This window comes from Thunnus albacares, chromosome 13 (genome assembly GCF_914725855.1).
Source record: "Thunnus albacares chromosome 13, fThuAlb1.1, whole genome shotgun sequence".
Taxonomy (NCBI): domain Eukaryota; kingdom Metazoa; phylum Chordata; class Actinopteri; order Scombriformes; family Scombridae; genus Thunnus; species Thunnus albacares.
Window position 1 is genome coordinate 19,902,128 of NC_058118.1, and position 13,472 is coordinate 19,915,599.

The 13,472-nt window shown below is 38.9% G+C and overlaps 1 protein-coding gene across 4 annotated transcripts in view; it reads left to right on the top strand.

Moving 5' to 3' along the window:
• sh3pxd2b (SH3 and PX domains 2B) overlaps positions 1–13,472 on the top strand; it is a 43,303-nt gene that overhangs the window by 26,407 nt on the left and 3,424 nt on the right. Inside the window, exons 5-14 of one of the 4 annotated variants that reach the window (XM_044370269.1) lie at positions 1,332–1,423; positions 6,963–6,988; positions 7,452–7,487; positions 8,952–9,083; positions 9,380–9,481; positions 10,793–10,876; positions 11,715–11,832; positions 12,529–12,737; positions 13,017–13,063; positions 13,209–13,334. In XM_044370269.1, coding sequence (XP_044226204.1) covers positions 1,332–1,423; positions 6,963–6,988; positions 7,452–7,487; positions 8,952–9,083; positions 9,380–9,481; positions 10,793–10,876; positions 11,715–11,832; positions 12,529–12,737; positions 13,017–13,063; positions 13,209–13,334 — 972 coding nt within the window. The remainder of the gene's footprint in view (positions 1–1,331; positions 1,424–6,962; positions 6,989–7,451; positions 7,488–8,951; positions 9,084–9,379; positions 9,482–10,792; positions 10,877–11,714; positions 11,833–12,528; positions 12,738–13,016; positions 13,064–13,208; positions 13,335–13,472) is intronic. The other 3 variants (XM_044370271.1, XM_044370270.1, XM_044370272.1) reach the window with 3 other exon arrangements.

Below are 13,472 nucleotides of genomic sequence, written 5' to 3' on the forward strand. Positions count from 1 at the left end.
GGGAGAATTGTAATGAGTGGACAGGCCATAGGCTGACACGAGGAGAGGAATAAATCCAAGGAGAGGATAGCCAGTTCAGGATGCACTCTGACCCCAGGCACAGTGCGGCTTTCTGGGCTGCAGGACTAGATGTTCAGAGTCCTCTGAAGGTCACCAGAATATACTCTTAAATCAGCTACTTAGCTTCGGTGTCTCAAGATATGGAGAAAAGTACTATAAAAGGGGGATTTTAAGGTCATATAAAAGCATAATAATCTAGCAATATTGTATGTACCATGAGTCAGCACACATGTACATGGGTACACATGCATCCTCACACTCCCTATGACTTTGTGGCTAATGGAAAACACTAGTTATGCTTTGTCCATGGCAGTGGTCCCACTCCTTTCCTTCCACATAAGCTATTGACATAGACTTATGGTCATAAGTATGACAAGGCAATGTGCCACATGGGACAAGGACACCTTGGTTGGGACTTTGGCTTCTATTCCATATCCGTCAGGCCTGACGTTATATCAGTGTGTGTCAGAGAGTGTGAGAGGGAGACAGAGACTCTGCTGCCTTAAAGGACACCACTGAAACACTTAGGAGTATTAAAATCAGAGGTAGAGGCCAGCAGAGGAAGCTTGATGGATAGCATTGAGGTTTGCCTGCCAGCAAAAGGAGAAGGAGGAGTGGTCTAGCTCCCTTAGCTGTAAAAGTGATAGTCACCATGGGGTTGTTGGCAGCAATTATTCTGTTTTCTAGTTTGGGGCATCAAGCTGTTGGTGGGGGGGGTATCTTTTTCACTGCTACCCTTTAGTGGTTTGGTTGAAAGGGAGTGAAAGACAGAGAAGGAGAAGCAGATAAGGCACAGACTCAACAGAGAACAAAAGAAAGGCCCGGAGACAGAGACTGCGATAACATGACCAGCCGTGTGTGTGAGAGTGAGATCACACTAATAAAGAGAAAACTGAATGTGGCTGTTTGTCTTTCATCTCCAGTCATGTTGTCAGGGCTCATCTATTTGCTGCTAGTGATCCTCCACAGAGGCATAAGATGAGGGAGGAAGGTAGGTGAGACGGATCAATGGACCAGAGACAGAAAACAGAACCAGCTGGTGTGATTGAAAAAACACTGCAAAAAGAGAAGGGAAAATGGTTAATTTAGGCTGAAATTTAGTCTGAAAATGCCCTGAAAATACTGAATTGCTTGCTCTTTGACTTTATGGATGCCAAACACCCAATTCACATTATATGTAACCTCTAGTTTGACTTCTGTATGTGGTGGAGTGATTGTACTCGCCAGTTTGTGTGTTTACCTAAGTTTCCTGCTATCTTGTGTTCCTGCAGGCCCTCATTCAGCTGCCGGTCTACATCTCCCAGTGCGAGGAGGTCAGAGTGTTTTTTGAGACCAGACCTGAAGACCTCAACCCACCCAAGGAGTAAGTACCACGCATGGACACACACACACACACGTCAACTGTTAGAAACCCTCAAACACAATGGAAAACATATGACATTGTTCTTCTGTCTCATGTCATGACATGTCCTGCCAGTACTTAACCCCAAACCTGCCAGTAATGAGCATTCATTACACCCTCTAATGGATATGATTTCATACTGTTGCACTACTTCCTGATGGATTTCTCAAGCACAAACACACTTTATGGGTCCTTTTTTTTAAATGCTGAGTTTGCATTTAAACATGTTACTGCAGTTCAGTTCAGCCACCAGGCTCCAGACAGCTGAGACTGCACAGTCGCTCAGAGAAGGCACACAGACCTGTTGTGTTGTCTCTTGTAAATCTCACTCAACACACTGGCGTCATATCCATTGCTGACAGTTACTATGTGCCAAAACTAAGACATCAGCAGGCAATTAATGCCAGTGTCTAACACACACATGCACGTCTTGACACACATATAACTTCACACACAGGCCTCGGTTGCAAATGTTTTGTTATTATTAAGGTTACGAGCACCTTCAGGGCAGTGAAGGTTACGAATGGCAGCTTTCAAAGACACCACAATGTAAGGCTCACATTTTGACCCTGCAGATGGTTTTTACACCAAAAGCTGTCAGCTGAGGCATTAGTTTTAACCTCTCTGTCATCGCGTACTAATGTGTGGCACCGAGCGTTGAGAAGTTGCCTCGGTTGATAGGAAATTGGGTTGATAAATTCTGATATATGCTGGCCAGCAGTGAAGAGGAGAGGGTGTTTTTCAGTCTGCAAGATGTAATTGTAAAAATCTGGATGTGTTCCAATTCCATACTGCACACTAATACTTTATTACTACACTAATAACATGTACTGCACTCTATCTATCTGTGCACTATTTTGCCGGTCACTATGCAAGAAAATAATGTACGTCATCATTTTGCACTCAACTAACCAAATGTTTTTTCCTCCATTTAAATTGTGCAATGCATTGTGGAACAATAGTGTCCATCAACACCACATTCGATAACCGAGTGACTTCAGTATGCATCCTGGCAATACACATTCATTAACTACACACTCAGGAACATTGTTGGAACTAGTGTGTAGCATCCAATTTGAATACAGCTTATGATTTTCCACTTTTTAGATGTAATGCTGTTAAGCAAGGCTCTTTTTCAAGGACATTTTGGTTCAAGTAGTCACAGTCTTGCACCGACCAAGTGCAGGTGTGAGTGTGTCTTTTTGTACACTAATTGTCCTGCCAGTCACCTTGACATTTATACTTAGTAAAACTGCGGAGCAAGTGAAATTGCCAGATGTTGCTCCTTTCTTATAATATGGTTGTTCCTGGTGCATTTGAGTGTATTTACATTCATATTCTCAGTATTTAGCTTATGCCTAATAAGGAGTGACTTGCATTGAGTGAGCAGCTGGTGTTTCTTTCTCAAGGACAATTAAACAGGACACAAAGCTGTTATGGGGATTGAATATGAGAAGGGTACTCGAACCAGCCTGCCTTATTGTCATATATAACTAGTCGTGTGGATGGATTTAATGTGACGTGTAAGTGATGTGTCTGTTGCAACCAGGTAGATCACTATGGTTACTGTACTGCTCAGGCCTGTGATAATATAATCAGCATTTTGGGAATGTGTCCCCCAGAAGAGATGCTCCTCTCATTCTGGCGTTTTATCAGTGTGGCAGCTGTAACCCTACGTGACAGTAAAAAATAGAAATTTCCTCACATCTGCGACACTGTGATTAATATGACAGTACTTACTTCAGTATTTGTGAGCATGAGTAATGCTTCTTGTGAAAAATGTGTAATGTTCTCAGGTTATTTGCAGAGATCCTATAAATAGGCTACATAAATAAACTTTATGCTTATATTGTAGCAATCATGCGACTGATGTCTTCCATTGAAGACTAGACTAGTCGGAAGTCACTGTGTACATGTACTCAAGTACTATACTTAACTACAATTCTGTTGTACTGACACTTCACTGAAGTATTTCATGCTACCATATACTTTTATTGCACTACATGTCAAAGGGACATGCCACTATATTTCATCAACTGCTTTTAGCAGATTAAGTTGATGAGCTTCTAAATTATGATACATTATTTTACAGTACATTAAAATGCCTATATAGCCCCACTGCTACCAACATGGACATTCAGATGATGCTTAAACATGAATGCATAAGTAATAATAAATAACGTAAGGCTGGGCTGCCATTTTTCTGATAATAATTTTACCTTTAGTATAAATAAAATTCCTGGATTCAAAATTTTACTGGGATTGTTTTACATTGTGGTATTATTATTTCACTTAAGTGAAGGATCTGACTACTTCACCATTGGTATTATAAAGCTGTGCAAAGCAATTCTCAAGACAAAATGTTGTTTAGATGTGCATCTACTCAGTATGCACAGCCAAGAATAGTCAATATTTGAGTCCTCTTTAATGTAGGGAAACTTTTCACTCTCTGGTGGTTGTCTGCCAGTTTTATGATTAAAATCAGACACAGACAGACCTCTAAAATGGTAACAGTAATTGTCTGATGGCAAATGGGCAATATGTCTGCAAGAATCGAAAGCCTGTCAGCGGACTGTTGTTCTCTATGTATAGTTCCTGACAGGGAGACATCTCTCTCTCTCTCTCTCACTTGCAGACACTCATGCATTTCATATTCTGTCCTCCCTCGGAGGTGGTTGCCAAGGACACATACCTCCTTACTCCTCATACAAAGCCCCAAGCATGTGTTGGAAGAGGCAGGAAGGAGACGGAGCATTTACTCCAGGCGGATGAATATAGGAAGGACCTTGGTTTGTCTTTACTGAAATTGGATTAATGCTTTCTGCTAGTGCAGCCTGTTGTTTGGCTGACTGACAACAGGTCTGGTGTACAGACACAGCAGCCACTGTTGGAGAAGATTTATCACGGCCTATAAATCTACAGCACTGAGAGGGACACCTTAGACTTTCTCCATCAGAGCAGCAAAGTAACAAGAGAGGGAAAGGGAGGAGAGGCTGAAGATGAGTACAAAAGGAGTACTTAACTGTAACAAGGAAGTAGAGTGTCTGAGAAGTAAAACAGAAGGAGTGTAGAAAAGAGGAAGTGTTACAGGCAGCATGGGGGGAAGAAAGGCAAGGGGAAAGTAGAGAAGGATCATAGGGGGAAGGTGAGTGAGAATTAGATGGTGGATCAAGATGTAATAAGAGCTGAGAAGAGGGGCCAGAGGAGGAAGAGGGTGGATGGAGAGAATAAAGAGGAGCTCATATACAAGATGAAGAAACAGGTTGCGCTAAGGAGGGGTGGGAATAGAAGAAGAGAGATTATGAGAAGTGATTTCATTAATCATTCAAATCAGTATTCTGAGTCCTCTGTGGTACGGCACCTGTTTGCCGTGTGGTTTGGCTCCAGGTGTAGAAACTTTTATTTTAATAGGTCTCCAAGAATGGGAGCCCAGAGCGAATGTATCATATACTCTCGTATAATAGAAGCTTTGATAGATATTTTAGTAGACTTTTAGGAGTGTTCTCACACTTCCTCTGTAGTCATAGTTTATCCTTCCATTCATCATGTCACCATATAACTCAACAAAGGTCGCCTGATATGAATGTTCCCATGAAAGTTGAAGTTGCATTTGGCCCTATTGATAATATTCTTTTTCATAACCAGCTTCTGAGTAACATGACAAATGATGAGTAGGAGGATTAATTTGATTTGATACTCTGTAGTTAAAGTAATCATATCAGGCCAAGGATCCAGGTCAGTGGCTATGTCCTGCGCATTATTTGACCGTGGTTTCACCTTAGCTACAAACAAGCAAAAACAGCTTACACACACATTCCTGCTCTATAATAATCCCAATCATTAGTATTGCTTAGGTTGTCCCAGACAGGGATTTCTTTTTATAGTGCATTAATGGGTACACTTGTGAGTAAAGATTTATTGAGACTTATTAAGCCTTTGCAATTAACAGCTCTGCCAATCGAACAGTGCTTTATATGCCTGAGAGCCTTCACGTTGATGCAGGGAAATGAAAAAAGGAGTAGCTGCCAAGAAAAATGAGCAAGGGAGATGAAGGAGTGAGTTAAGTAGATACGGAAGATGTAAGGTGGAAAAAGGAAGGTGATGGAAGGCCGTAAAGTAAGGGAGTAATATTTAGATAACAAAGAGGGGAAAACAGTGTGTGAGAGAGAGAGTAGAATGCTGAACATTAGCAACCATTAACTTTCCGTGGCATCTGGACATTGAATCAGCTTCTGACTGCTGCTGTGGAGTGATGGTCTATTTATCAGGCTAATGTCTAAACCAGACACAGCAGATGCTATATTGAGTTTAACATCAGACTAAATTTCAGGCATTAGCTATCTAGAGGCTCCTCATTCACATCTGCCTGAACCAGAGAATGAGGCAGAGAAAGCCTTTTCTCATACAACAGATAGTAGCATGTGAGATAAAGCTGGTGTTGGTGTTATCAATTATTATTATTAGAAGTAGTACTTGGTTATAATAATCATACAGTGGTTAAGTCCTTTATAATCATTATTACTGTGGTAAATTCAAAAATCAAATGATATCAATTTCAAATCAGATCACATCAAATCAATTCAAACTTTATATAACTGACACTGTTACTACCAGATTGGCATGTGCGTGATTTACATAGAAACAATGCAAAGATGAACAAGGTGAAGGAATCTAATATCAAACACATACAGTAAATTGTAATGGATATTACTGCTTGTTATTCTAGATGTGAAATAGTAAAGTACATATTTATTGTAGAACAAATCTCTGTATCCTCTTACGAATCAAAGAACAACCACTCATTGCCATTGTTTATTCTCAGCTAAATATAGTGGCAATAACTCACATTATTATCACAGCAAATAAAAGGCCATGCAAAATGTAGACTGAAAGATAATAAAATATTCCAAAAAAAAAAAAAATTAAGTGTGATCCAATAATAAAAGGATCTGCCTTATCTTTGCTCAGGTTTTAAGACATTCTGTGACATCCATGAGTTGATGAGTGAATTATATTGACAACAGTATTTGAAGGTCAGGAATGTCTCTTTACGAAAGCTGCAACTGTTAGTCAATGAATTGATTAGTTGTCGACTATTAAATTAATCACAAACTATTTTGATAATCATTTGGTGTCATTTTTTGAAAGAAAACAATGTCCAAATTCTCGGATTCAAGCTTCTCAAATGTGAATATTTTCTGCTTTCTATAGTCTTCTATGACAGTAAACTGAATAAACTGTATATCTTTGGGTTGTGGAGTGTTGGTCAGGATAAAACGAGACATTTGAGGACATCATCTTGGGCTTTGGAAAATAGTGATCGACATGTTTCACCATTTTCTGACATTTTACAGACCAAACAACTAATCGATTAATCAAGAAAATAATCAACAGATGAATCGATAATGAAAACGATCGTTAGTTGCAGTCCTGCTCCTTATCTCTGCAAACTGATTTGATATTCCATGGTAGTGATGTAATGGTTTCCTCTTTTTACCAGGGAACCAATCGGAAAGAAGAAATCAGGTAAGAGACAACTTTATTTATTTGAAGTAAAAATGGGTTGCTATTTATAAAAAAAAGAATGATTGGACAGCAGAAATAAATCAGGAACTTTATGATTGTTAATTATTGTTTTGCTGCTTTTATGAGACTCCCACTTATTCTGAGCTTTTTTCATTATAAATACAATTCCTCTGCTATTTATTTGTAATGTATAATATGACATTATCTCCATCTAGTGGTTACATAACAGCATTGAGTCCACCATCCCAGTTGTTCTTGTTTCAAATATTCTCTCAAATGGCTTGAATGTTTTCCTGGAGTTGACTATTACAGTACCGGAAATAGAAAAGAAACCACCTTTGCTATTGTTTCACTGTTTCTTTTTTTTATATTCTTTCTATCGTCTCCATTCATCTAATATTCTTAAGTTGCATCCATGTCATTTTTTTCAGTTTTCTTCTCCGTTCATTTTCCTTTCCATCAGGGCTTGTGGACAGAGCGACTACTTTCCTAAAGCGAGGTAGTAACACACTGTCATGCTTGGTCGTGCTGTGTGTGTGACCCAACAGGTTGCTGGTGGCCTGTTTCCCCTCTCCTTCCCTGGCCTGGGCAGGTGGGATGTGGCTATGTTGAAGGCTTGGGGCTTGCATTGGTTCCTTAAAGGAAGCATACAAAATAGTTGGTGATCTTCAGAATCTGTGTGGCTCATTTCTTGGGTGTATTCAAGTATGTAGTGTTGGGTAGTGTTTTCAGCATCGGGCAAAATCAACAATTTCAATGCAGAGCCCTAGAAACAGAATTAATATTTATAATAAAACTATTTATTTAAAAGCTAACCTAAGTTAGCTTGTCAGACTAGCTGATAGTACAGGTTCAAAGTACGTTTACCAACTCATCTAATATTAGCATGAATACATTTTCATTGTTAATTCATTAAGCCATTCATTTTTTCGCTTTTAATTTAACTATCTTTGATTCTTTGCTCAGAATTGAACTCAACCTGATGTTAGTTTCTCTCTGGTTCTGCTTCTGATAAATGTTTGTATAAACAACAGAATTGAGTATCTGTTGTAGATTAATTGGGGAAAATATGGCTGATCAGACCTGTGTTCTGTCTACTTATGTGTTATAAACACATGTTGGCTGAAAATGTCCTTAATGTCCCTTCACCATTCCTGAGCTTGATGCAAAGGTATAAAGGTTATATGACAAGTTTTAATGAGAAAAGAGCCATGGTGATTAGTTTTTACCACTGGTTGTATTGTGAGCCTTCATGTTTTAAAGTTGATTTTCCTCAGCCTGGCTTGGTGCTAACATTGGTGGTGGGTTTTAGTAGTGCTGGTTTGTTTCTGTGTGGAAGTCACAGTCATGTTGATGATTGACTTAACCCTCTACATTTTTTAAAATCCCTTCCATTCACTCCCATTCTCCAAATCTCCCTTTCTTCCTCTGTCAGCTCGTTGTTTCCCCTCACACCATCCTCTCCAATCACATCCGCTACCTCCTTTGTTTGTGTCTGGGTGAATCTCCATACTCTAGATAAGCCTCCTCTCATTTAAACTTTGTACTCAGCAGCTACTGCACAGATTTTGACCTTAGAATTATTGTCAGCATTTCACCCAAAATCAATTGTTCACTTATTTCAAGTTCTACAGATGCATTTTGGATGTTTTAAGACAAGACTTAAATTGGATTCTTAGTAAAGTGTGTATAAAATCTGATATTTTAAAAAGGTCATATTACATTTGGTTAAGAGCTGCATAAAAATTTAAAGGTCAAAATCTCAAAGCCTCATAGATCATGGATGTAAATGGTTATGGCCTTGATATCACATTAACAAATTTTACCAAAGATCCTCAGTGAATAACAAGTTAATGAGTTGTGGCTTCTTTACATTATTGAGATTTCATCCCTAACCTGCCTGGAAAAGGAGTAAAAAAGGAAAAACTTAACAAGCCTCTGTTCTGGTTTGTTCCCCTAACAGGAGATTCCACCTCAGCAGACCCTCTCCTCCTCGACCAGTATGTGGCAGTAACAGACTATGAGAAGCAGGAGAGCTCTGAGATCAGCCTGCATGTGGGTCAGGTGGTGGAGGTCATTGAGAAAAATGAATCTGGTGAGTCCTGTTCAACAACCAGTGGACTCTTTCACTGTTTTCTGAGATTTAGTTTGAGCAAAGGTTGCTGATTTAAATGGAAAAGCCATGTAGGATTTTTTAAATGGTGGCTTCAGTTGAAAGCTGCGGTGCCATGCTAGAGATTATATAATTGCTAGTTTCAGTTTAGCTATTACATGAAATATGAAATTGAAAGACTACAAATATGCATCTGGCATTACAATAGTAAATTACCATTATATTGAATAGTTTCCAAAGATCTCATATTTCACTGTGTTTATGATCTTTTCACTCAGGGTGGTGGTTTGTGAGCTCAGAGGATGCCCAGGGCTGGGTCCCTGCTACATGCCTTGAGGCACAGGATGACCCTGATGACTTCAGTCTTCCAGGGGAAGAAGGTACATACTGTAATGCTCTACATCTGGGTGTTATTGTTTAAATTCCATAATCCTTTGAGGAAAAGTTTAGAAGAGGCCATTCAAATGTTACTCGAAAACTCTACTGTACATTTAAGTTATTTCTTACCCATGGAATAATGTGAACTCACGTAGAAGTGGAACTGTACTTGTATACAATTGACAAATATTTTATATTTTGTGCTGTAGTCTTCCTTTTGCGATCTAAAGTGCAACACACACCACATGTAGAATTGTGTCATTTGACACACACCATTTGACTCCTGTATTAAACACCAGACATGCAATATAAACAGAAAAAGCAGCCAAGGTTCAGTAGCTGGGATGTACTGATCCAGGGGGCGATTGTGATTTAATGCTGTTTTTCTGGAGAGTTGATGTGGCCAAGACACCAATGGTGGTGGGCGTAAACAAAAAAACATTTGGTGCTGTTTTTGCATGCACCATATTGTGCCAGTGTGTGTTGCCCTTAAGAACAGCAATAGAAATATATTTTAATACTCAAATTATTGCACTCATTAAGACAATATATAAGCCAAACATTACAAGGTTGAACTTACTTAACAAATGTACGAGAAAAAAAAAACATCTGCCATGTGTGGCATAAATCAGGGTAGGAATCCATATAAAAGCAAAGTTTAGATGTTAAAAGAATGATACTGTAATAAATTGTGATGATATGGAAGGACATGCTAAGCAGAACATGGTACACATCCAATATGCAAAATAGAGACCATATTTCAAGTCTTGGCAAACCTAACAAGTATGGACATTGAGCTAGTTGTCCTTTGTTGGACAGATTACTACTCAGAGCCCTGGAATTAGAGTCACTCACTCAACTAGCAATTGAGCAAGTACATAATAAAACAAGGTCAAGTTGTTCTTTTGCTAGTCAGCATCAGTTTTGCAAGTCTTCTAGTAATGACGAAGGTTTAATGAAATAGTCCTAAGAAAAAGCTCATGGTCAACGTCACCCCACAGATCCTAATGAACCATTAACCACAATCTATAACCTACTATTAAAAGAAGAGGTTGTTGGTTAAGCTACCTTTCCTGTAGTAGCATGGTACATTTGTATCACCAACATACTATTAAGGACATAAAATTTGCACAATGTTAGAGGAATTATTTGTCAGTAAATGGGTAAAACAGCATCAAGCCTGCCAGAAGAACTTTGATTTCTACTGGTCCACCAATACTGAAAATGCTTTAATTTAGGATGAAAACATGGTCCAGATGGCATATGTAATGTTCACTTCCTATTTTGCCTCACTTACTGTGCCGGGATGTCAGTGCCTCGGAGATTCTGGTCACTGCCAAGGCACGTGGGTCGTCGCAGAACTTTAGGGGATCTATTCAGCACAGGCTTTGGGCAAGGTGGAGCGCACGCCTTTCTTCTCCCCCTATTCTTAATGTGTGTGTGTGTGTGTATGTTCACACACATGCATACACAACTGTGTGCATGTTTGTCCATGTGTATGCATGTCATGTATGATGCATGAGAGATCCAAGCATGTAAATTAAATCCTTGCATGCAAAGTGGATTGTGTATTTGTACCTGTTACAAATCAAAATTACAAAAATTAACCAGCATTAATAAGCACTTGATAGATTAGTAGTAGTTTATGATATCTATGTATATTAAATAATAGTAGAAATAATAAAATAGTTTTACTGCATTTGTAGTACAGTAACAAGTTTGTCTTGTATGTGGTCAGTATTTGTGGAGGATGTATGTGTGTTTTGTGTGTTGTACATGTATGTATCTTACATCTTCTCACTCCACAAGATGCTGCTCAAGCCTTGCCTCATTTAATCACTTAGCTAATGTAAAACCAATACACCACTTTAGCATAAGGTCTTAAATCACACATGGAGAGGGTCGTGATGGAGAGAGGATTTTTAACCTTTTCATAAAAGCTTTTAATCAATAAGTCTGAATTTAATTATTTTAATTATTTCATTATTTATTTTTGGGTTTCCATCTTGAATTCAGATTTTTGTTATAGTTTCAACATTTCATCTTTGCTGCAGTTTGAATTTGAGGAAAGCTTCAGGTTCTAACTTCAACCACTGTGTGCTTTGTCTCCCAAACTATTATCCTACATTAGTATTTTATGTGCTCCCTTATTTGTGAACCTACTGTGTACACAGTAATCTTCAAAACTGACATTATGTTCTTATATTAAACAATATTGTCTTTTTCTGACTCCAGAAGAGAAGTATTCAGTGATTTACCCATACTCGGCCCGGGACCAGGACGAGATTGACCTGGAGAGAGGCATGGTTGTGGAGGTGATTCAGAAGAACTTGGAGGGCTGGTGGAAGATCAGGTAAGTCACTGACATTAACTAAGTTACATTTACTAAAGAGGACTTGGCTGGCAATTTTCTAACCAACAATGAACTCATCCAACTTACAAGTATTGTGCATGTATCCAAAGCCTGATATATCTTACTTGTCTGTGCTGTAGACCTCCGTTGCTGTCCAAAAACTATTAAAAACACGTCAATGAGCCACACCACTGCACTGGGTGACATGTCCTTCATCCATGAAGACGGCAACTACCGTAACTTGTTTAGAAACAATATATATCTTATTCCTCTGTGTGAGTAAATGTAGCGATAGTATAACCCCAGTGGCAGGTTACTGTCTTATTGTTATTTTTACTCTTTTGAGCTGTTTCTGAACAAGTTAAGGTAATCACCATCTTCACAGGTGAAGGAACATTTCACCCATTGCAGCGGTGTGGCTCATTGATGTGTTTTTAATAGTTTTTGGACAATAATGGTGGTGTATGACACAGATGAATACAATATATCAGGCTTTGGATACACACAGAATACTTGTTAGTAGGATGAGTCCGTTGTTGGTTTGGCTCTGCACATGAGATTTGTTGACAATAAGAAAAATATAGAAAATTGCCAACCAAATCCTTAAACTGACTGATCTCATTGCACACATTGACTTTTTCAATGTTGTGTATCTCTTAGCTGAAGCCACTGAGTATACATCTCTCCTCCAATCAGGTACCAAGGCCGCGAGGGCTGGGCCCCAGCTTCCTACCTGAAGAAGACTGACATTCAGAGCCAGAAGCAGTCAGCAGGCGGTGCTGCACATGCCAGTACAAATGACCTAGATGGATTTTCCAAACAGAACCAGCAAAACAACACAGCCAAAGAGAACCGAGACAACGGCCAGAAAGAAAACAGGCTTTCACTGTTCTCTGATAACAAAAGTAAGTGAATTTAACAAAAGGGCACAACTTGTGATTCAAATACAGTAAGCTGTCTTTCACGCTTTCTATATCTATCTTGCTGCTGCAGCACTTAATCTTTTAAATTTAATGTTTTTCATTTATATTTCAAAGCTTCTTTAATAGCTAGCATACACAGTATTTTACACCAAACCTAAATGTAAAATGTTATTTCTCAATAAAAAGTTGTGCACTTCTGCTTTGCAAATGTACAACCCAACAAAATTATTGATTACTTATGTTTTTTTTTTCTCTCCACAGAAGTGGGATTAAGACAAAGACCTCCTCCACGCAGAGATCTTACCATTGTAAGAGACCGTTTTCAAATCTCCATTTGACACAGTGGGGGGGATGGGAGTGGATTCTATTATGTTGGAGGATTGCTTTCCATTTTTGACAACAAAAAGTTATTTAATTGACTTAACCTTTACATGTCTCTGTCACATCCCACAGCCACGTGGTACAAACCTCCCCAAGCCGCCCATTCCTCCTCAGGTCGAGGAAGAGTTTTACACCATAGCAGACTTCCAGACCACCATCCCTGATGGAATCAGCTTCCAAGCTGGAATCAAAGTCGAGGTGAGTCGAGCACTTCCCAAAGTTGTATTAAAAACATGTGAGAAAAGATTCTTTTGGGCAACATATGACTTGAATAAAGGCTTGTAATTTTAATCTATTTGATTATTTTGATGATTAATCTTGGAGTGATATAGTGAA